Consider the following 21,595-nt stretch of genomic DNA (forward strand, 5'->3'; position numbering starts at 1 on the left):
TGAACAGTGCCATTTGGGGAAAAGCAAATGTTCGGTCAGCTAGTCATGATTTATTGATTTGAGGCAGTTCACACTGGTGCTAGCAGGTAGCTAATCAGCTTTTAGTTGCTCGCTACAGTTAAATTTGTTGAATGGGGATTACCATATTTGTCTGTCTGTCTTATTGTAACATATACTATTTCCAGTAGTGCTGACAAGAGTGTCATGTTGTATGTCCTTAGCCATGAGTGATCACATTTGTGACTTTTTTTGAGTATTAAAGTAACAGCACTTCATTTTTTCTGATATATGGCACCTGCCTTAGTTTAAAATTAATAAAATTCCTTTTTCTCAATATAACTAAATCCTTTCAGTTCAAAGTGTTTGGCAGTATTGTATTGAGGATAGCAATGAGTAATTTCACATTTTCTACTGATATTTGTGTTTTTTGAGGGAGGTCAGAATGCAGCATAGCACCATCTAGTTTAAATGAAACGTGTCCATGCCTATTTGGAAATTGCAGCTCATGAACAGCACAAGTGTATGTGTTGCTTGATCAAATACATAATTACAGTGCGCAGTGGCTGTGTTAAAGCTAGCTCTGTGTTTACTCAACAAATGCGAACCAGGCCCTTGCGTAAGATATAAAATCTAATGGCACTGGAAGGGTTGCAGGAGGGATTGTAAAAGTGACAAAACAGGTGGCTTGAAAGCTGCGACACCAGTCTGTTTCCAGATTCTCAGCTGAATGACTCAACGTTGAATTCTGGTTTTGGTTACTGTTTGCAGTTGTTCTTGGGGTTGTGGACAAATGTGCCAATTTGGCCAGGTGGTCTGAGGGATGGGAGGGAGAACTGGTTACTAAGGGTTGCCTACCAACCAATGTTCGTGTGTGCCACCTGTTAGCTAGACCAAGCAACTGTGATGGTGTCTCTGATAAGGTGGATTGTGTAGACTGCCTCCTCCCAATTGATGAATGTGATTATTGGTGAAGGGAAAAAATGTTTTTGTTTTTAAAAGCCACAAATACTTCTCAAAAGCAGAGCTCTTGTTAGATGCCCTTAGAATTAACATGTTTTTTGACCAGTCTATCCTGGGACATGCCCAAGTTAAACCCTTTTTTAAATGTATGAACACGGGAGATTCCAATGAAAAAAATGATCATTTAATATCCTCAACAAGTTTTTACCACAGAAAACTCTGCATTTTGTGCTAAAGTTTGCATTGAAGAGTATATTTCTCTGTTCCCTCATTTGCAATTTGCCTCTCCCTGAAAATACTGAAACCAAAAGCAGTTAAACTTTGGCAGCAGTAGAAATATTAATGTTGCCCTGATGTCCTGTGTCGCAGCTGTTGTGTGCAGGAGTAAAATCATAAGGGATGAGAGAACATAAATTATTTAGAAACTCGCGCTCGAGTGTTTCGCTACTCGGCTATTCTTTTGTTTTTCATGACGTGTATTTTTACATTTTACAGAATTAACTCTGGTTCCTGTTCTAGGATGACTGAACAGATTGGGGCTCTTTTCTTTAGGAAAGAAAAGACTGAGAAGTGACTTGATCGAGGTCTTTAAAATTATGAAGGAGTTCGATAGAGTAGATGAAGAGATGTTTCCGCTTGTGTGGGAGTCCAATACTAAGGGCTATAAATATTTGATTTATTAGTGACTATCTTATAAGTAATTCAGGAGAAACTTCTTTACTCAGAATGGTGAGAATGTGGAACTCGCTACTGCATGGAGTGGTTGAGGCGATTAGCATAGATGCACTTAAGGGGAAGCCAGATAAGTACATGAGGGAGAAAGGAATAGAAGGATATGCTGATGGGTGAGATGAAGTAAGGTGAGAGGAGGCTCGTGTGGAGCATAAAGACCAGCATAGACCTGTTAGGCTGAATGGCCTGTTTCTGTGCTGTAAAATTCTATGTAATGTAGGAGTGGTGAGCTTGCTGTTAGTGAATATGAAGAAAGTTCATTTCTGTATAAAAAATTATGCCTAACTGTGTGTTCTGAGTGTAGGGGAAAGGGGGTTGAATGCTGCTTCCTTTCTCTTATCTGTTCAGTGACAGGTGGTGAATAGCCATCTGGGCTTTTATGAAGCGTTGCTGCCAAGCAGTTAATGTGGGTAGGAAAATTTGAATAAGAGGAGAGATCTATATTTCTGATTCTGGCTCAAGCCAGCACTTTATAGTTCCCTTTTTAAAAAAAATCATTCTCTGGATGTGGGCAAGGCTGGCATTTATTGCCCATCCCTAGTTGCCCTGAGAAGGCGACGGTGAGTCGCTGCCTTGAACCGCTGCAGTCCATGTGGTGAAGGTGCTCCCACGATGCTGTTAAGTAGGGAGTGCCAGGATTTTGACCCAGCGCCGATGAATGAATGGCTGATCTATGTCCAAGTCAGAATGTTGTGTGACTTGGTGGGGAGCTTAGAGGTGGTGGTGTTCCCATGGACCTGCTGACTTTGTCCTTCTAGGTGGTGGACATCATGGGTTTGGGAGGTGCTGCCAAAGAAGCCATGGGGAGTTGCTGCAGTGAATCCTGTTAGTACACATTGCACTCTCGTCGGTGATGGGAGAGGATGGATATTTAGACTAGGATGTTTAATGCAAGATATTCCGTGCATGATTTCCCCCCTCGCCCTACTGTTCTATTTCTAATGTGAGTAAAATCTTTAGTATGTAGTGGATTCCTCTTTTTAAATTTTCAATAGCATTACAATACGTCAGAGAATCAATTTCATTTGTATCCAATTCTGGGCTAATTTTTGCACTTGAGGATACGATGAGGTGCATCCAAAATTGGCCCACATTTGCCTCCATTTTGGGCCCAGAGTTTTGCATAACATGATAGGCCATTGAACCCATCCCATAATACTACTTCACTAACTCTGCCCAATTCAGTCTGGTGAAAAAGCTCCCTGACCCCAGTGGTAGGCTGATGGGTCAGTCTCTGTGAGTTGCACGTTGGTAATTGATTTTTTTTTTGAACCTGCTTTGCTCTTATGTAATAGTGCTGTGGGAAATATTTAAATAATAATTTGGCAATGTAGCATTTCTTTCAGCTTGATAAAAGGAACAGTTTGTTCATTTAATGTAGCTGAAGTTTAACTGGAAGAGGACAGAAACCCTAAACCTTGGGTGGGGGGGTTTGTAGTGGAGGAAAGAGCTGAGCTTGTCAGTGAGCTGGAACAGGATGCAAAGTTTCCAAACAAAGGAGAAATACTAAATCATTAATAGAGGGAGGGGCCTGTCGTTGCTGAGAAACTGGTAAATTTTCAGGTCATTGGAGCTGATATTACCGGTCTAGTTGAAATTTCGAGCCTTGATACATGGACATTGCATTAAGGATGTTTCAAGTAGGATGCCCAGTTGAAAAGTTCACAAACAGGTAGTGGTATTTTGATTATGGTACAGTTAACATGCTGGCATGTGCACCTTGTACAGCTCTCAGTTGTGGCTGAACAAGCATAGTTTTGAATAGTAAACTTGGCTCGTTAATGTAGTGGGGACCATGTTTGCTCACAAATATATATATTTCCACCTTTTCAGGCTTTGTGTCCCAAAACCGCACATTATAGAGTGGGGAAACTTCACTGTTGAAACTAATGCAGCCGTTTGTTGGAGAAATTTTTTTTTTATTCGTTCATGGGACGTGGGTGCCACTGGCAAGGTCAGCATTTAGTACCCATCCATAATTGCCCTTGAGAAGGTGGTGGTGAGCCGCCGCCTTGAACCGCTGCAGTCCATGTGGTGAAGGTTCTCCCACAGTGCTGTTAGGAAGGGAGTTCCAGGATTTTGACCCAGCAACGATGAAGGAACGGCGATATATTTCCAAGTCGGGATGGTGTGTGACGTGGAGAGGAGCGTGCAGGTGGTGTTGTTCCCATGTGCCTGCTGCCCTTGTCTTTCTAGGTGGTAGAGGTCGCGGGTTTGGGAGGTGCTGTCGAAGAAGCCTTGGCGAGTTGCTGCAGTGATCCTGTGGATGGTACACACTGCAGCCACAGTGCGCCGGTGGTGAAGGGAGTGAATGTTTAGGGTGGTGGATGGGGTGCCAATCAAGTGGGCTGCTTTGTCCTGGATGGTGTCGAGTTTCTTGAGTGTTGGAGCTGCACTCGTCCAAGCAAGTGGAGAGTATTCCATCACACTCCTGACTTGTGCCTTGTAGATGGTGGAAAGGCTTTGGGGAGTCGGGAGGTGAGTCACTCACCACAGAATAGCCAACCTCTGACCTGCTCTTGTAGCCACAGTATTTATGTGGCTGGTCCAGTTAAGTTTCTGGTCAATGGTGACCCCCCCCCCCCCCCCCAGGATGTTGATGGTGGGAGATTCAGCGATGGTAATGCCGTTGAATGTCAAGGGGAGATGGTTAGACTCTCTTGTTGGAGATGGTCATTGCCTGGCATTTGTCTGGCGTGAATGTTACTTGCCACTTATGAGCCCAAGCCTGGATGTTGTCCAGGTCTTGCTGCATGCGGGCACGGACTGCTTCATTATCTGAGGGGTTGTGAATGGAACTGAACACTGTGCAATCATCAGCGAACATCCCCATTTCTGACCAATGATGGAGGGAAGATCATTGATGAAGCAGCTGAAGATGATTGGGCCTAGGACACTGCCCTGAGGAACTCCTGCAGCAATGTCCTGGGGCTGAGATGATTTGGCCTTCAACAACCACCACTATCTTCCTTTGTGCTAGGGATAGCTCCAGCCACTGGAGAGTTTTCCCCCCGATTCCCATTGATTTCAGTTTCACTAGGGCTCCTTGGTGCCCCATTTGGTCAAATGCTGCCTTGATGTCAAGGGCAGTCACTGTCTCTCCTCACCTCTTGGAATTCAGCTCTTTTATCCATGTTTGGACCAAGGCTGTATTGAGGTCTGGAGCTGAGTGGTCCTGGAGGAACCCAAACTGAGCATCAGGGAGCAGGTTATTGGTGAGTAAGTGCCGCTTGATAGCACTGTCGACGACACCTTCATCACTTTCCTGATTGAGAGTAGACTGATGGGGCGGTAATTGGCCGGATTGGATTTGTCTTGCTTCTTGTGGACAGGATATACCTGGGCAATTTTCCACATTGTTTGGTAGATGCCAGTGTTGTAGCTGCACTGGAATAGTTTGGCTAGAGGCGCGGCTAGTTCTGGAACACAAGTCTTCAGCACCAGAGTCAGGATGTTGTCGGGGCCCATAGCCTTTGCTGCATCCAGTGCACTCAGCTGTTTCTTGATATCACGTGGAGTGAATCGAATTGGCTGAAGCCTGGCTTCTGTGATGGTGGGGATATCGGGAGGAGGCCAAGATGGATTATCCACTTGGCACTGGCTAAAGATGGTTGTCAAACGCTTCAGCCTTGACTTTTGCTCTCACGTGCTTGACTCCGCCATCATTGAGGATGGGGATGTTTGCAGAGCCTCCTCCTCCAGTTAGTTGTTCAATTGTCATCCACCATTCACAACTGGATGTGGCAGGACTGCAGAGCTTTGATCTGATCAGTTGGTTGTGGAATCGCTTGGCTCTGTCCATAGCATGTTGCTTCTGCTATTTAGCATGCATGTAATCCTGAGTTGTAGCTTCACCAGGTTGGCACCTCATTTTTAGGTATGCCTGGTGCTGCTCCTGGCATGCTCTTCTGCACTCCTCGAACCAGGGTTGATCCCCTGGCTTGTTGGTAATGGTAGAGTGAGGAATATGCTGGGCCATGAGGTTACAGATTGTGCTGGAATACAAATCTGCTGCTGCTGATGGCCCACAGCATTTCATGGATGCCCAGTTTTGAGCTGCTAGATCTGTTCTGAATCTATCCCATTTATCACTGATAGTGCCACACAACACGTTGGATGGTGTCCTCAGTGCGAAGATGGGACTTTGTCTCCACGATGACTATGCGGTGGTCACTCCTACCAATACTGACATGGACAGATGTATCTTTGACAGGTGGATTGGTGAGGATGAGGTAAAGTAGGTTTGTCCCTCGTGTTGGTTCGCTCACTACCTGCCGCAGGCCCAGTCTGGCAGCTGTGTCCTTCAGGATTCGGTCAGTAGTGATGCTACCGAGCCACTCTTGGTGATGGACATTGAAGTCCCCCACCCAGAGTACATTCTGTGACCTTGCTACCCTCAGTGCTTCCTCCAAGTGGTGCTCAACATGGAGGAGGACTGATTAATCAGCTGAAGGAGGACGGTAGGGGATAATCAGCAGGAGGTTTCCTTGCTTATGTTTGACCTGATGCCATGAGACTTCATGGGGTCCAGAGTCAATGTTGAGGCCTCCCAGGGCCACACCCTCCTGACTGTACATCACTGTACCGCCACCTCTGGTCGGTCTGTCCTGCCAGTGGGATAGGACATACCCAGAGATGGTGAGGGAAGAGTCTGGGATGTTGGCTGAAAGGTATGATTCTGGTGAGGATGGCTATGTCGGGCTGTTGCTTGACTAGTCTGTGGGACAGCTCTTCCAATTTTGGCGCAAGTGCCCAGATGTTAGTGAGGAGGACTTTGCAGGGTCGACTGGGCTTGGTTTGCCTTTGTCGTGCCTGGTGCCTAGTGGTCCGATGCCGGGTAGTCCGTCCGGTTTTATTCTTAGGACTTTTCGTAGCAAGATTTTACAACTGAGTGGCTTGCTAGGCCATTTCAGAGGGCAATTAAGAATCAACCGCATTGCTGTTTCCAATAATTTCCAATTATTGACATTCTGACCCATGCAGGACAATGATTGAAACTTCATTTTAGCTTTGTATAATTTTAATATTTTGAAGTGAGGTGTGTAAATATTAAATATTGGAGCATATCATGGAATTTAAAGTGTTTTATTTTCAGTGATTTATCTGTTTGACTGTTTAAAAAAAAATCTTAATCTCTACCAAAAATATGTATACTTTTGATCACAAGAATGGTGAGCAATGCGGTGTTTTTAAAGTTTCAGGGCTTTCTGAATATTGCACTTGGTGAAAATTCTTGGTCAAGCTCACTGTTTTTAAAGCTAAATGTCAAATATCAGTCTGAATAACACTTTGCACCTTGTCTTTCAGATTTTCTCAGAGGCTTACTGGCACCAAGGAATGCAAGAGAAGAAATTAAACAGTTGTTGCTAGGCTGTTGCTACAGTAATATGCACTTTCTTACTACACCTTTATCTGGGGAAGTTGGATTCTGCTGATGTTTGCGTCACTGCCAAGAGGGCTAAAAACCAACTTAAAATTTGCAGACTCCCATTGGAACCGTCAGTAGGACTGCTGTACCAGCTTCTGGTGTGGATCTTTCAGAACTTCAGCTAGAACCTTTTTTTAATTTCCACGGGCAAAAATGACTAATAACACAGCAGGCCACCATCCAGGCAACTCTGTTGCAGAGGGCAACCATGAGGGTGAATTTGGCTGCACCGTCGCGGATCTGCGTGCCCTTATGGAACTGCGATCTGGCGAAGCAGTCAGTAAAATACATGAAACTTACGGTGATGTTCAGGATCTCTGTAGAAGATTAAAAACTTCTCCAGTAGAAGGTAGGTAGTGTGTGTGTGTGTTCGTGTGTATGAGCATGTTGGTTTTATGTTTTTAAAAAAAAATTACTGCTCTTGTTTGGCCAAGTTATGATTGCAGCAATCTATTCTGGTAATTTTAAGCTTGTAATTTTAATTTTAACAGTCTCTTCCTTTTGCAATGTGGTATAGGGGCTCACATTGCCCCTATTGAGGGCCCTGAAAAAGGCTTTATGATTGGTAACTGGCAACTGACTGTCCCATCATACAAAGAGCCTTTTCCAGGACCCCCATGTGTCTCCTGTGTTGTACGATCTCCAATGTTGCCACCTTATTGTTCCTCACTAAACTACTTTTGTGGGTGACCGATCCGTGAACTCAAACACACGTTTCAGAATCATTTTTAAATAACATGAGCTTTTTGCCTAAATGCAAATGGCTTTGCAAGCTACACACTGAAGCGCTTAGAGAAGGTTTATTTTTTTTTAAATTCTATGTTCTGATCCTCCTTTAGCACCAGAATAGCTCCTCCCAGTCATTACTCTGAAATGATCCCCCAAGCATATTCAGTATTCTTTAATTGTGTCCCTGTGGATCACTTTCTGGTTAGCCTGATTGGGGGGTTAGAAATGTTGTCGTGTATAAGCAGTGTGTGCTTGCTATGATGAGCAAAGTTTGATTGGTTTAGCAGGTGAAGCCATTAATGAAATTCAGTGCTGATAAGATGCTCTGTCCATTATTCCATTCGACAACAAAAACAGTGTAGCTTGTTTAACATAAAAGAAGTGTCTTAAAGCATTTAAATAATTGATTAAATATCAATTCACATAGAACAGACTGCTAATGATTGAAACAGCACATAAAAGGTAAGCAGCAGTTAATTGCCATATGACATGTCTGCAGTAAATGCATAATTGTGCTTTATGCAGGTAGTAGGTTTAAAATAAAATCTTGCCATCTTTTCAAGGTTGTCAACCTTAGTTCAGTGGTAGTACTTTTGCCTCAAGTTAGATTGTAGGTTCAAGTCCCATTCTAGGACTTGAGTATATAATCGAGGTTAACACTTCAATACAGTATGGTGGTGGTGCTGCATTGTTGGAGGTGCCATTTTTCAGGCGATGCATTAAACAAAGGCCCCATCAACCTGTTCAGGTGGACATAAAAGATCCTATGGCACTATTTGAAGAGCAGCGGGATGGGGGGATGCTGTCTCCCGCCCTCCTGGTCAACATTTCTCCTTCAAACAAACACAGATTAACTGGCCATTATATCATTGCTGTTTGTTGGACCTTGCTGTGTGCAGGTTGGCTGTTGTGTTTGCCTACAAAACAGTGACAAAAATAATTAATTAGTTGCAAAGTGCTTTGGTGCATCCTGAGGATGTGAAAGGTGCTTTATAAATGTAAGTTCATTCTTCTACTTCTAATAGAAACTTCAAACCTTATGAGCCACGTGAGAAACTCATTCAATCCATCTAAATGACAAGGCTCATCTAAATGACCCTTGTCATTTAGATGAGCCTTCAAGACCTGCTCAGACTGTTTCCCATTCTCTTTCCTTTCCAACTTAGTCCCAATTTCATATCATTCTGCCCATTGTTGGAACAGGAACCCAGGAACCTGTCCATTGTTCTTCATGACTTCCCACTGTCACAATTTGCTGCACTGTTCCCTAAATATGCACAGTTTGATTTGATCATCAGTGCCTATAAATCCAGATCACTTAAAATAACAACTTTGTTACATCAGAAAGCAAGGTTTTCTCAGTTCCTCGCACTTGTTCTTGTCCTAAGAGTCAGGTAGCTCAACCACTTAGTGCATGACTAGGTACGAAGGGCTTCAAGTCCCAGGGCTGCTTGTGTCATCAGTTTACTGAGCTCAATTTGGTGAAATGTCTGTCCCAGAGCTGCCTGTTTTTCCAACTCATGCCTCCATTGAATTTTTGATCATGCATGACAATGAGATTTTTTTTAAAGCAGAAGAAGGATAATATCAAATGAGGTCCAATTTAAATTGTGTCTCCTGCTAATTGATAAAATGATACTGACCATGATCCTGCCCATAGCCTGGACTGTGCAGCTAAAGTTGGATATATATATCGCAAAATACAGAAAGGATTGCATACCCAAGAGTTCTACAAATCAGGTTTAATATCCAGTTATACTTTCTGTAATAAAATGCTGCAAATGCACAGCAGGTCCATCAGCATCTATCGAGAAAAAATAGGTTAATATTTTGGTTGTCAACCCTTGATCATAATGGAAAACTGTAAAGTAAGAGCTCCTGTATAGGACTTAACAAAACTAAGGTGTGGGGTTGGGGGGTGGGGGGGGGGGGTGGTAAGAGAACAGGTAAAAGTCAAGAGTCAGATTTACTGTCTATTAGCTTTATTTTTCTATGATCATTACAAGTCTGCTGATTTGTAGGTTTTCCTGGAGCGTCTGTTATGTGGACTCTATCTTTAAATTTACTTTTAATAAAAAAAAATTCTCTGAACTATAACAAGGTACTTTCAAGGCTTAAGAGGAAGCAATGTTCCCAAATTATGAAAAGCCCTTACAAATACATAACTACGATTCCTCCTATCACACTATCTTTGTTACGTGGCAAATTTTCTGTCTGTCTAAACTTTTATATCCACTTATGTTATTGCTTCAGGCACAAATCACGTGTACTTCATCTATCTAAAGTTGAGGTCACCAAGTCTCCTGGGACTTAGTTCTCATTGTAGTGTTGTGGCATTTAAGCCTTGGGTAGAGAGAACAGATAAAATGCCAGAACCCATTTCACAAGACACTTAATTTGGTACTTTTTCCACCACCACCCCCCCCCCCAACTTGTCCAAAATGCTGTGGCTTGTATCCCCAAAGTATTGTAACTCTTAAAGTATGAAGTAAAGACATTCCTATTTCATTATGATCAAGGGTTGACATCCAAAATACTAAACTTTGATTTTTCTAGATTGGTGACAATTTTTTTTTAAAACTGAGTTTGAGAAGTTTTTGCTCCCACTAGTTTGTAAGAACTTTTTAATCTCTCTTTTGTTTGGTTAAAGTTTTGTAAATATTGGCATATTCTCCAGAGGTCCTTGGTCCTAAAGATGGGGGAAATTGGTCCTATTACTGAGAGAAAAAAGTCTTTCGGTATGAGAAATAATTTGCCAGTAAGTTAACAATTGTGGAAAATACAGAAATTTCAGGACCTCATGGATCCCCTGGGATCTCCTTGCAGACCCACAAAGTTCAAAGACCCCAGTTTGAATTCATGTATTCGATTGTCCATTTTGGATTTAAAGGGTTTTTGGTCACTACTCTAAACAAGTGCTTTTGTTAAAACTAGTGTGTCTCTATGGTGGGTCGGGACAGAAGAAGGGGAGAAACATGACTATGAAAGGCTATGAAAAGATCTCTGTTCCCATTATTTTGAGTCACCTCTACTTTTTCTCCTTTTAGTTCCATTTCAAAAAAAATATTCAATGGGGTAGACACTTTTTGGTTTTCATGAAATATTTTCATTTCAAGATGGTTGGCAGTATTCTATTTTTTGGGGGTTTTCTCAAAGGTATAACTAGTTTACGGTCCAATCTGCAGAGTGATCCCACTTGAATATTCCTATTTCCTGGCATTTTGCAGAATATAACTGTTCATAATTGCCTAATGTTCTGCTTTAATTTTTAAAAAATTATATACTTATTGCCAGGAATGGGCATTGATAGATGTTTGTGAGTATTGACGGTACAAAGCATATGCCTAAAAGCGCTCTTTGGTGTAACCTTTCTATACATAAATCAAATTTGACACATTCTGCTTATAAATAAATTTTTGCTTATAAATAAATTTTTGTTTATAATAAAAAAAAATCAGATTGAAAGTCAATGTGAAGATGTTACTAACCAGGTTAACCAAGGATCTATTTCAAGGGCATTTTCTTATAAACCAAAATAAGTGCATCTAACTTTTTGTATAGATGATTGGTGGGACCATGTTTTGGATATTGGGTGAAATTTTAGATCCCTACCGTAATATTTTAATTAATTGGAGGAGGCTCAGAAGACTATGAATGACAGGAGTAAAGCACAGAAATCTGATTTTTCATCGAAGAAAATATTGGGGGGGGGGGTTTATGATCCAGCTCTTTGAATTGATGGAGATTGTGGCTAGTATGGACAGAAACGGGTTATTAAAATTTGATAAAGCTAAAAGGCACCAATACAAAATTATCAAGCCTCAAGAGACCGCATTAAGATTTTTCTTAGTAGAGGTGTCAGATTCTATTAGATGTAACTTTTTAAAAAGCTGAACAAATGAATGCTAAGAATGGAACTGAAGATTGTAAGGATGGGCACAAATGAAGAATTGTTTAAATGCAGATGATTCAAGTAGAACAACATGAGTGCTTAAAAATACTGATGTTTTTGCTTGGTTTATCTCCAGTCTGGGAGAAATTTTGGGTTTATTTTGTTGGTTTTACCTGCAGTTAGTTTTGTTCTTCAAGACATTGAGTGAGGTTGGGCGTCTGCCATGATGGAAAGATTTGCATTTATGTAGTGCCTTTCATGGCCTCAGAACGTCCCAAAGTGCTTTACAGCCAATGTAGTACCTTTTTGAAGTGTAGTCACTATTGTAACGTAGGAAACGTGCCAGCCAATTTGAGCACAGCAAGGTCCCACAAACAGCAATGAGATAATGACCAGATATTCGGTTCTAAATGGTTAAATGGCCTTTTCGTGTTCCAAACTTGTAACACAAAAACCCTTAAAGGGGTAGCATCAGAAATAAAAGTTTTACAAAATGGATATAATGTGTGTTCTGGGGTATTAATGTGTCAGATTGCAGAGCAGACTGTTTACTGCCTGAATCCAAGCCTCCCTGGAAACACTGAATTTTAATGGATCATTGGCTTTCAGCAAGTATTAGATGTTTGACTTTTATTTTACCCCTGCACATCCCCTAATTTAGGACATAGTGCTCAGCAATCCCATCCAACTCAGTTTTCAACCTTAATAATTGATACCCATACATCAAGGACATCAGTTTAGTTGTCATCTTGTGTTTATACATCCATTTAAATTCCAGAGGTGAGGTGAGAGTGACTGCCCTTGACATCATACAGCATTTGACTGAGTGTGGCACCAAGGAACCCTAGTAAAATTGAAGTCAATGGGAATCAGGGGGCAAACTCTCCAGTGGCTGGAGTCATACCTAGCACAAAGGAAGATGGTAGTGGTTATTGGAGGCCAATCATCTCCGCCACAGGGCATTGCTGCAGGAGTTCCTCAGGGCTGTGTCCTAAGCCCAACCATCTTCAGCTGCTTCATCAATGACTTTCACTTCATCATAAGGTCAGAGATGGAATGTTCGCTGATGATTGCACAGTGTTCAGTTCCATTCGCAACCCCTCAGGTAATGAAGCAGTCCGTGCCTGTATGCAGCAAGACCTGGACAACATCCAGGCTTGGGCTGATAAGTGGCAAGTAACGTTCATGCCAGGCAATGACCATCTCCAACAAGAGAGAGTCTAACCACCTCCCCTTGACATTCAACGGCATTACCATTGCCAAATCCCTCACCATCAACATCCTGGGGGTCACCATTGACCAGAAACTTAACTGGACCAGCCACATAAATACTGTGGCTACAAGAGCAGGTCAGAGACTGGATATTCTGCAGCGAGTGACTCACCACCTGACTCCCCAAAGTCTTTCCACCATCTACAAGGCACAAGTCAGGAGTGTGATGGAATACTCTCCACTTGCCTGGATGAGTGCAGCTTCAACAGCAGTCAAGAAGCTTGACACCATCCAGGACAAAGCAGCCCGCTTGATTGGCACCCTGTTCACCACCCTAAACATTCACTCCCTTCACCACAGGCACACCGTGGCTGCAGTGTGTACCATCTCCAGGATGCACTGCAGCAACTCGCCAAGGCTTCTTTGACAGCACCTCCCAAACCCGTGACCTCTACCAACTAGAAGGACAAGGGCAGCAGGCACATGGGAACAACACCATCTGCATGTTCTCCAAGTCACACACCATCCCGACTTGGAAATATATCGCCGTTCCTTCATCGTTGCTGGGTCAAAATCCTGGAACTCCCTTCCTAACTGCACTGTGGGAGAACCTTCACCACCACTGACTGCAGTGGTTCAAGAAGGCGGCTCACCACCACCTTCTCTAGGGCAATTAGGGATGGGCAACAAATGCTGGCTTTGCCAGCGATGCCCACATCCCATGAACTAGTTTCTTTTTTAAAAATTACCTTTCCTCATCACATGCACTTAAATTTGTCAAAATAACTTGGAATGTTTTAAGGTTCCTCTTTTGGACCACTCACCTGGACACCATTTTGTGATTCAGCAGATTTGATAAGATTGAGTCCTCCCTCCTCCTGTTTTTGAACAGTGCACTTCCACTGAAACTTCACCAGTTACTCCCCCCTCGCCCACCCAACAACCTTTTCATTTCATTTTTCATTTTCCTTCGGCGTTATGTTGAAATGTGATACTAAAAGTAGGATATTTGAAGTTGATGTGACATTAGTTAGATGCCAAGCAGAGTAATTCGTGCTTTGTGAACCCCCCAACAAAATGGTCCAGCCAGTTATCTTTCATTTAGCAAGATCTGTTGCTTGCAGTCTAAAGAAAGTACTTTTTAATTTTTTTAATTTAATTTGTTTTCCGTGCAGGTGGTCGGGGTGGCGGGGGGGGGGGAGAAAGAGAGGGAAAGAGAGAAAGTTCTCATTATACATGGAGATATTGTCGATCACATGCATCCAACTGTGGCGGTCAAAGATTAAGTTCTAACCACTGTGGTGGGAAATCTAATTTGGGGAAATTAAATTTAAAAATTAGAGTATTATCCATGATTCCTTGTCAAAAAATGCACATACGAGAGAACAAAAATAGTCTGATACTGGAATTGAAGAATTTGGACAGGATATCCTCCAAGTGCACAATTATTTGTGATCAAATTCTTCTCCTCCTCCTCTCCACTCTTCTCATTTGTGGAAAGGACCTGTTTGGATTGGAGGTGACCTGTCTGATCTCTGTGTAACCAGTTTCCATTAGGCATACAAGGAGTCTGAGGTGACTTTTATATCTGATTTTAAAAACAGAAAATGCTGGAAACATTCAGGCAGCATCTGTGGGGGGAGGAAGGTAGGATTAATGTTTCAAATCAATGACCTTCTGTCAGACCTGAACCGTTGACTCGACTTTCCTCTCCCCACAAGTGCTGCCTGACATGCTGGGGGTCTCCAGCATTTTCTGTTTTTATTTCAGATATCTAGCATCTGCGGTATTTTGATTTTTGATGTACCTGTGAGTTTGTTATTCCCTTTCCGCTCCCTTTTGGGGAAGTGCCTGGTAGTAATTCTGCTATGAGCATTTTGTTTAAGCCCGATTAATGGAACAGATTGGGAGTTAAAACCTTACTAGTTGAGTGACTGCATAAAATCTGTGATTGGACAGTGCTCCCAATAGATTGTACCTGAAAATGTCTATCATCACTCTTGTGTAATGGGTATTATCAGCTTGTAGTCGCATTAATCAATGGCATCAGTCCCATTTTGGATTTGTAAAAGTTAAGGTATTGAGTACTTCGTCTGTAAAGTTCAGTGTCTCCCTGGAAGGGTCACAATTTAAATACAACACACTACTCCCCCCCCCCCCCCCCCCCCCCCCCACCACCAACTCCAGATCTAACAATGTGCTGTAAACTTTTAGATATTCTAATATAGTTGCCTTTTAGTTTTCTTTTTGCATTTTTGTTGGCTCATGGTGTACAGCGTAAACCTCGGGAGCTTTGTGAATAATAGGGTTGTTTTTAAATAGACTCTTTTGAGAGCGGCCCCTGATTTTATTTGATCAAAGATTTGCGCTATATCAGAGAGCCTTATTGTGGAGTTTACAATGTGTTGGAGGAAATAAAGGGTTGCATTTAATTTTGATTTTGGATTAAAACTGATCTTCAGGTTTATTTGAAGTCAACACTGCCTGTGTATATCAGATTCTATGCAATTACTCTGTTTGTAAAAGTGCTTTTATAATCACAGACAAGCATTTTTTTATTGACTGACTATTTATTTACAGAATTTCCAATTGTGCCCTCAAAGTTAGCTGAAGAGCATGGCTACCACAGATGAAATTCCACACCATCATTTCAGATAAACATTTCCGGTCACTGCAAAGGGTACATAGGAGTTACTATTACTCTGGCTGGTGTAACATTTAAGGGCGGGTGACCAATTCCACTATGTTTAGTGCCCCTATATGCTTCTCCAGGCCAGCTGCTCACTTGCCTGTTCTTGTTCACTTGTTCTAAGAACAGAACTGTAAGGTCTTTTAAAGCTGTGTTTGTACACCAGTCCAAGCACCACTACAGCTGGGGGGGGGAAAAAAAACAGGAAATGCTGGAAACACTCAGCAGGCCAGGTAGCATCTGTGGAGAGATGGAGATAACAGTTTTAGATGTGGACCCTTTGTCAAAACCCCAGACAGCAAACTGCTAAACCCAAGTTGTATCTTTATAAATCAACTTTAAAAATGACATTGCACAAGATTGACGTTCATATAAAAAGACCCCTTTATAAACACTTGTTGGTGAAGCCCAGTGGGATGACTCATTTACAGTCAAACCTGTATAAACAGATACTCCCAAAAAACTGACACCTGGAAAAAATGGATACTTTATTGAGACCCAAATAACTTGCAGGGTAAAATACACAAGAGGCACTCTGAAACTCAAATTACGATTATGGACAGTCTTCAATGCACCAAGCCTTTTTACAACTTAAAATGTGGGACACGCAGGTGGCAGTGGGTTATGTGAAAGAAACTGCTTTTGTGGAATGGCGAGCTCTTTACCCAGCATCCATAGCAGCAGAAAAACCGCTCTATCTTGGGGAATGAATGCTTGCACAGCTCTGTCCCAGGGATAGAGTGGTTTCTCTGCCACTATGGATGCCGGGTAAAGAACTCTATTCTACTGAGAATTTTTACAGTACATACAAGGACTATTTTGAAAATAAGGAAACCTGGAAAAAAAAAGACAGCTGATGCCAGTCCCTAAGATGTGTGTAATTTACAGGTTTCACTGTGTTTATTGATTCTTTCCACTGAATATTAGTTGTTTTTAGCTGTTCATCCTGGAGCATCCCAGATATTTTGCCAGAGGCAGTTGCAATGGCCAGAATCTCTCTGATTTGGGTGATTGTCCTGCAATGATATGCAATCGAAATTCATATGATTTTTATTGGAGCCTTCAGTCCTGAAGGTGGGGTGTGATACTGTCTGTTTCTTCACTTCCACAAGATTTTCAAGAAGCTTTTATTCCTTCTAGTTTTAACTTCTACATTGTTTTCTGGCTCCAAGCTCTGTTAGAATCCAGACTCAGTGTTGAAGCATGGGACAGTTCCAGCTGCATGGAATTGTCTTGTTTATACTGCAAGGGACTAACGTTTTTTTTTCCCCTTACCTACGGGCGTTGCTGTTTGCCCTGCTATATTTTCATGTGCGCAGAGGAAACGAAGTACAGTTTTTTTTTGTCTCTTTGCCCCTTTTTTAAAAAAAAGAAATTAATCAGCTAGCAAAGAAAAACAGTAACTAGGTCAAGAAAATTCAAATCGTGGGATTGCAAACATTGTCTGAGAATTAGTACAAATCCACATATTAGTTTGTATTGGGAGGATGCTGTCTGGATGGATGAGAACAGATACTTAGGTGGAGGTTGTTGACCTGGATGCTAATTCCACTGCAGACTGTGTAGTATTTCACATGAATCCAGATTCTCTGCTGTAAATAAGTTATTAGGTAACTTGGTATAGAGGCCCATTTGTGCTCTAAACAAGTTTTTGTGAAGGCAGGTATGATGAGAAAACTAATACTTAGTTACCAACTGACCTCTCTGTTTGGATGTACTTAATCCAAAACAAAACCAGCTTGCTACATAGAGTCCTGTGTACTGATCACTGAACCATTTCACTGTAGACATTGAAAATAATGGTATCTTGTGTTCTTTAATTATTAACAATTGTTGACAGCACTGCCTTGCTAAAGCTTATCCTAGGGTCCAGAAGGTTAGAAATGGTGCAACAAAGAAATTTGGACTGAATAAATAGTGGGCCACATCATTGAAAGATGACATGTCAATTTATTATCCAAACAATTCATAAGACTGGAAAGAACAAGACTGAGAGAAAGACCATGAATGCTGGTTAGACTGAATTAAGCTGCTTAAGAACGTAAGAAATAGGAGCAGGAGTAGGCCAAACAACCCCTCGAGCCTACTCCGTCATTCAGTAAGATCATGGCTGATCATCTACCTCAACTCCACTTCCCCGTCCTATCCCCATATCCCATAGTGTCCAAAAATCTATCGTTCAGCCTCGAATGTCCTCAATGACTTGAGCATCCACAGCCATCTGGGGTAGAGAATTCCAAATATTCACAGCCCTCTGAGTAAGGAAATATTTCCTCATCTTTCCAGCCAAGGGGGATGCTGCCTAGATGAAGAGCTAAGTGTTGGATGAATCCTGGTATTTACTTGTTTAATCTCTGCCCAGATGACCCATCTGGGCAGAGGTTAAAATATTGTATTTTAATGTTGGTATGCTGCTTTAGGTTGTTCACAACCAGCTACTTGATTTGCCAGAATGGGGACTATGTGAACCGGAAGGACCTTTCCTTAAGGCGCTCAGGTACTTGGTCCTGCAGTGATTTCCAAGTACCTCAGAAATGAGTTCCTACCCAAATCAGGCTTTAAAAATTTGTGCCTCAAAAAATAACTGGGGCTGTACCTTGTTAGCTCATGCTAATACTCCTGAAGAAGTCATACTGCTAGGTTTAGATGATATTCTAAATTGTTAGGTCCATCATAGTGCCTATAACCATCTTGTGTTCTGCAGATACTAGCACACTTCCAGCCAACCATTGGAAATGGCCTTAATCCATTTGAGTTTGCTTTCTTGAAGTTATCAAGAAATGATCTTGTTACAATTCAACCGCCTTCCTAGTAGTTTTTACTTTGGCTCAATACAAAATTCAGCTATCATAGGCAAGCCCACGTTTCTTATGAACCAAAACTTGACTTTGTGCATGAAGTACGAGCTAGCATGCCACAGTGTGAACAATGAACACTAATGCCATTTAGCTATGCACCAAATCAGTGGAAAATACCACACTGGACCATATAGCTCAGGCTAAAAACTAATGATTGAGTTTATTGTAGAAGTAAAATTGCACAGAATTCAGAATAAATCAGATCAGTCCAACATTTTGAAGATTCCTGGTCCTTTACCAAGACCCTTTTATCTGTGTTTCCAATGTATGTAATGGCTGCTTCAGGCTCCATGGAGTCTCACCTCACCATAGTGACTCAAACATGTGATACAAAGAAGTCAACAGCATGAACTGAAGTCAAGAACTAGTGAAAGTTTGACATTTTATTACATTTGGGCAGCTTCTGGCTAGAGAATGGCCAATCAAAATCAGTGAGATGATGGTAGTGTAATATTAACAAGTAATGATGCCCAGGAAATACTAATGTTGACATTATCGACACCTGCCCTATCATAAACATAGTATCTCCCTACCTGATCAGTTATTAGACCAATCTAGCCTGCTTTTTTCTAAGACACTTTGACCCTGTTCTCATTTGGTGGCCTAAAGAGAATGGAGTTTTCATTTTAACACCAGTCAATTCAGGCAAAATTGTCTGCCTATTTCCTATATATGTAACATAGTAAAAGAAATATATACCACAATCTTGAAACTTTAAACAGGCCAGATCATGCTTTATCGCTCTTGTCCCAATAATTAAAAACTACATACATTTTACTGGCATGTTGATGTTAAAATTGAAGGACAGACATTTGCATTGGAGATTCTCCATGTGTGATCTCATCTATACTGTCCAGAGAAGTGTTGAGTAGAGGCTGGGTGAGGAGAAGCCACAAAATTGCCTAAGGACTTACCCCTAGTCATGGCCAGTCAACTCATTGAGGTTGGATCAAAAGCAGCAGAGGCAGAGGGAGCAGGTTACTTCTTGAGACCTGAAGTAGGGTGGAGATGGTAAAGCAAAATTAAATTTTGCGAGCAGTAAGTTGACATCAGTCAGAATGTCTATTGCAGTGGGGTGGATATCATAACCCAATACACTTCGCATTGATTTGTTTTCTGTGAACTGTTGCTGGAATTTGGTGCCTGTTCTTATAAATAAGTGTCATCTGTTTTTGTAAATACCTCATTTTGTTTTACTGTGCTAGTTCTGAAGTGGGAACTAACTGGACTTCTTTGTAGACTGCATAAAATTGTCAATAGAGTACAGTAACTGGTTATGATCGCAATGTTGATTATGATCAGAAATCCATTCCTTTAAGAACAAAAGGACAATGATCTGTGTGGGCTCTGACTTTAATATGTCAACAAGCACCAATACTGCTGACTTCTCATTGTGACTAAGGCTCAAACAAGCCCCTGAGTTTTTTTTTAGTAACACTTCCTTTTACATCAACTGGAAATTGAAACTGAGCATATGGATGGCTAGGTTATGAAGAATCATAGAAAATTTACGGCACAGAAGGAGGCCATTCGGCCCATTGTGTCCGCGCCGGCTGAAAAACGAGCCACCCAGCCTTATCCCACTTTCCCGCATTTGGTCTGTAGCCCTGCAGGTCACGCTCTTCAGGTGCACATCCAGGTATTTTTTAAATGAGTTGAGGGTTTCTGCCTCTACCACCCTCCCAGCCAGTGCGTTCCAGACCCCCAGCCAGTGCGTTCGAGACCCCCACCACCCTCCGTTTCAGACCCCCACCACCACGTACTGGCCAGGATTCCCCTATTTCTTTCTATAGTGTCCTCTGTACCTTCTGAGAGCACCATACAGTCTTTCACATTTCCTGTATATATTTTTTGGTATGCCCATTTCTTGTTGCCATTACAGTTGCATGTGGGTGAAAAGCATCTCTGATTGACATTTTCAATGGGATGGGAGTGGGTGGTTATGCAGTACTGCACAGATGGGTGAGCAGCACATGGCTGTGACCCTAGGGTTAAGCTTTTAAGATGATTTTCCGAGTTCGACTGGGTTTTTAATCTAAGTAATTGATTGAAATCTGCTGTTGAACGGGCTAAATTGACTGTATTTCAGGCAAGGCTTTCACAAATGTGCATTGCGTTGGAATGGTTATTACTTTGAATAACCTAATTCTCTCCCTCACCCCATAATGTGGAATTGATTTCTTCTGACCTTCTGTGACTTCAGAGAAGTCCTTCCATCCCATTCGTAGCAGACTAGACCTCAACGCCAATAATGTGCATGTTGTTGAACTCCCAGAGCTACCTTGCTGTGAATTCTACTAAGATCTATTGTAATGTAGTAACTTAAAATTACATTTTGCTTTGTTTACCTCTCAAATGTTCCCATTATCCTGTAATTGTAGGAAAGCAGTTTGGCTCCTCCCCCGGATGATTTCAAAGGATCATAGCATCTGTGTAGCGGATGATGATGCATGTTCAATCATTAGATTATAGATGAGATTTTTGAAGTTTCTGCTTTAGCAGATGCTACATTGCCTTTTGAAATACCCAACAATATTGAGTTTCCTGATTTTTTTTTAAAGTAGCAGTCCAGCCATCGGTATCTTCCCTTTTTAATAGAAGGCAAACTTAGAAGAAAAACTTGGATTTCTGTGACACTTTCACATCCTCAGGACATCCCAAAGCCCCAACAACCAATTAGTTATTTTGAAGTGTAGTCACTGTTACAGCTAATTTTCTCGCAGGTTCCACAGCTAACGTAAATGATCAATTAATCTGTTTTTGAATGTGGTTGAAGGATAAATGTTGGTCAGGGTACCTGCTCTTCTATGAAAAGTGCCATGGGATCTTTTACGTCTATCTGAACAGGTATTTGGGCCTCAGTTTAACATCTCATCCAAAAGACATCACCTCTTGATAATGCAGCATTCCTTACTACTATACTGAAATGTCAGCCTAGATCTCTGGAGAGGGGTTTGAACCCACAAACTTCTGATTCAGAGGCAAGTGTGTTACCACTGAGTCAAGTTGACATTTTTTAATAGAGGCTTTAATATCCTTTTCACATGACTATCTTCTCAGTTTTAATTTTTTTTAAATTCCAGATGTTGACATAA

General features: G+C 41.7%; 1 protein-coding gene across 4 annotated transcripts in view; it reads left to right on the plus strand.

Annotated features, from left to right (window-relative positions):
• The first annotated feature begins 7,000 nt into the window (after window positions 1-7,000).
• LOC137344524 (plasma membrane calcium-transporting ATPase 1-like) overlaps window positions 7,001-21,595 on the plus strand; it is a 119,076-nt gene continuing 104,481 nt past the window's right edge. For all 4 annotated transcript variants that reach the window (XM_068007563.1, XM_068007562.1, XM_068007560.1 and 1 more), the window contains exon 1: window positions 7,001-7,469. In XM_068007563.1, coding sequence (XP_067863664.1) covers window positions 7,274-7,469 — 196 coding nt within the window. In that variant the 5' untranslated portion in view covers window positions 7,001-7,273. The remainder of the gene's footprint in view (window positions 7,470-21,595) is intronic.

Source organism: Heptranchias perlo, chromosome 27 (genome assembly GCF_035084215.1).
Source record: "Heptranchias perlo isolate sHepPer1 chromosome 27, sHepPer1.hap1, whole genome shotgun sequence".
Lineage (NCBI taxonomy): Eukaryota > Metazoa > Chordata > Chondrichthyes > Hexanchiformes > Hexanchidae > Heptranchias > Heptranchias perlo.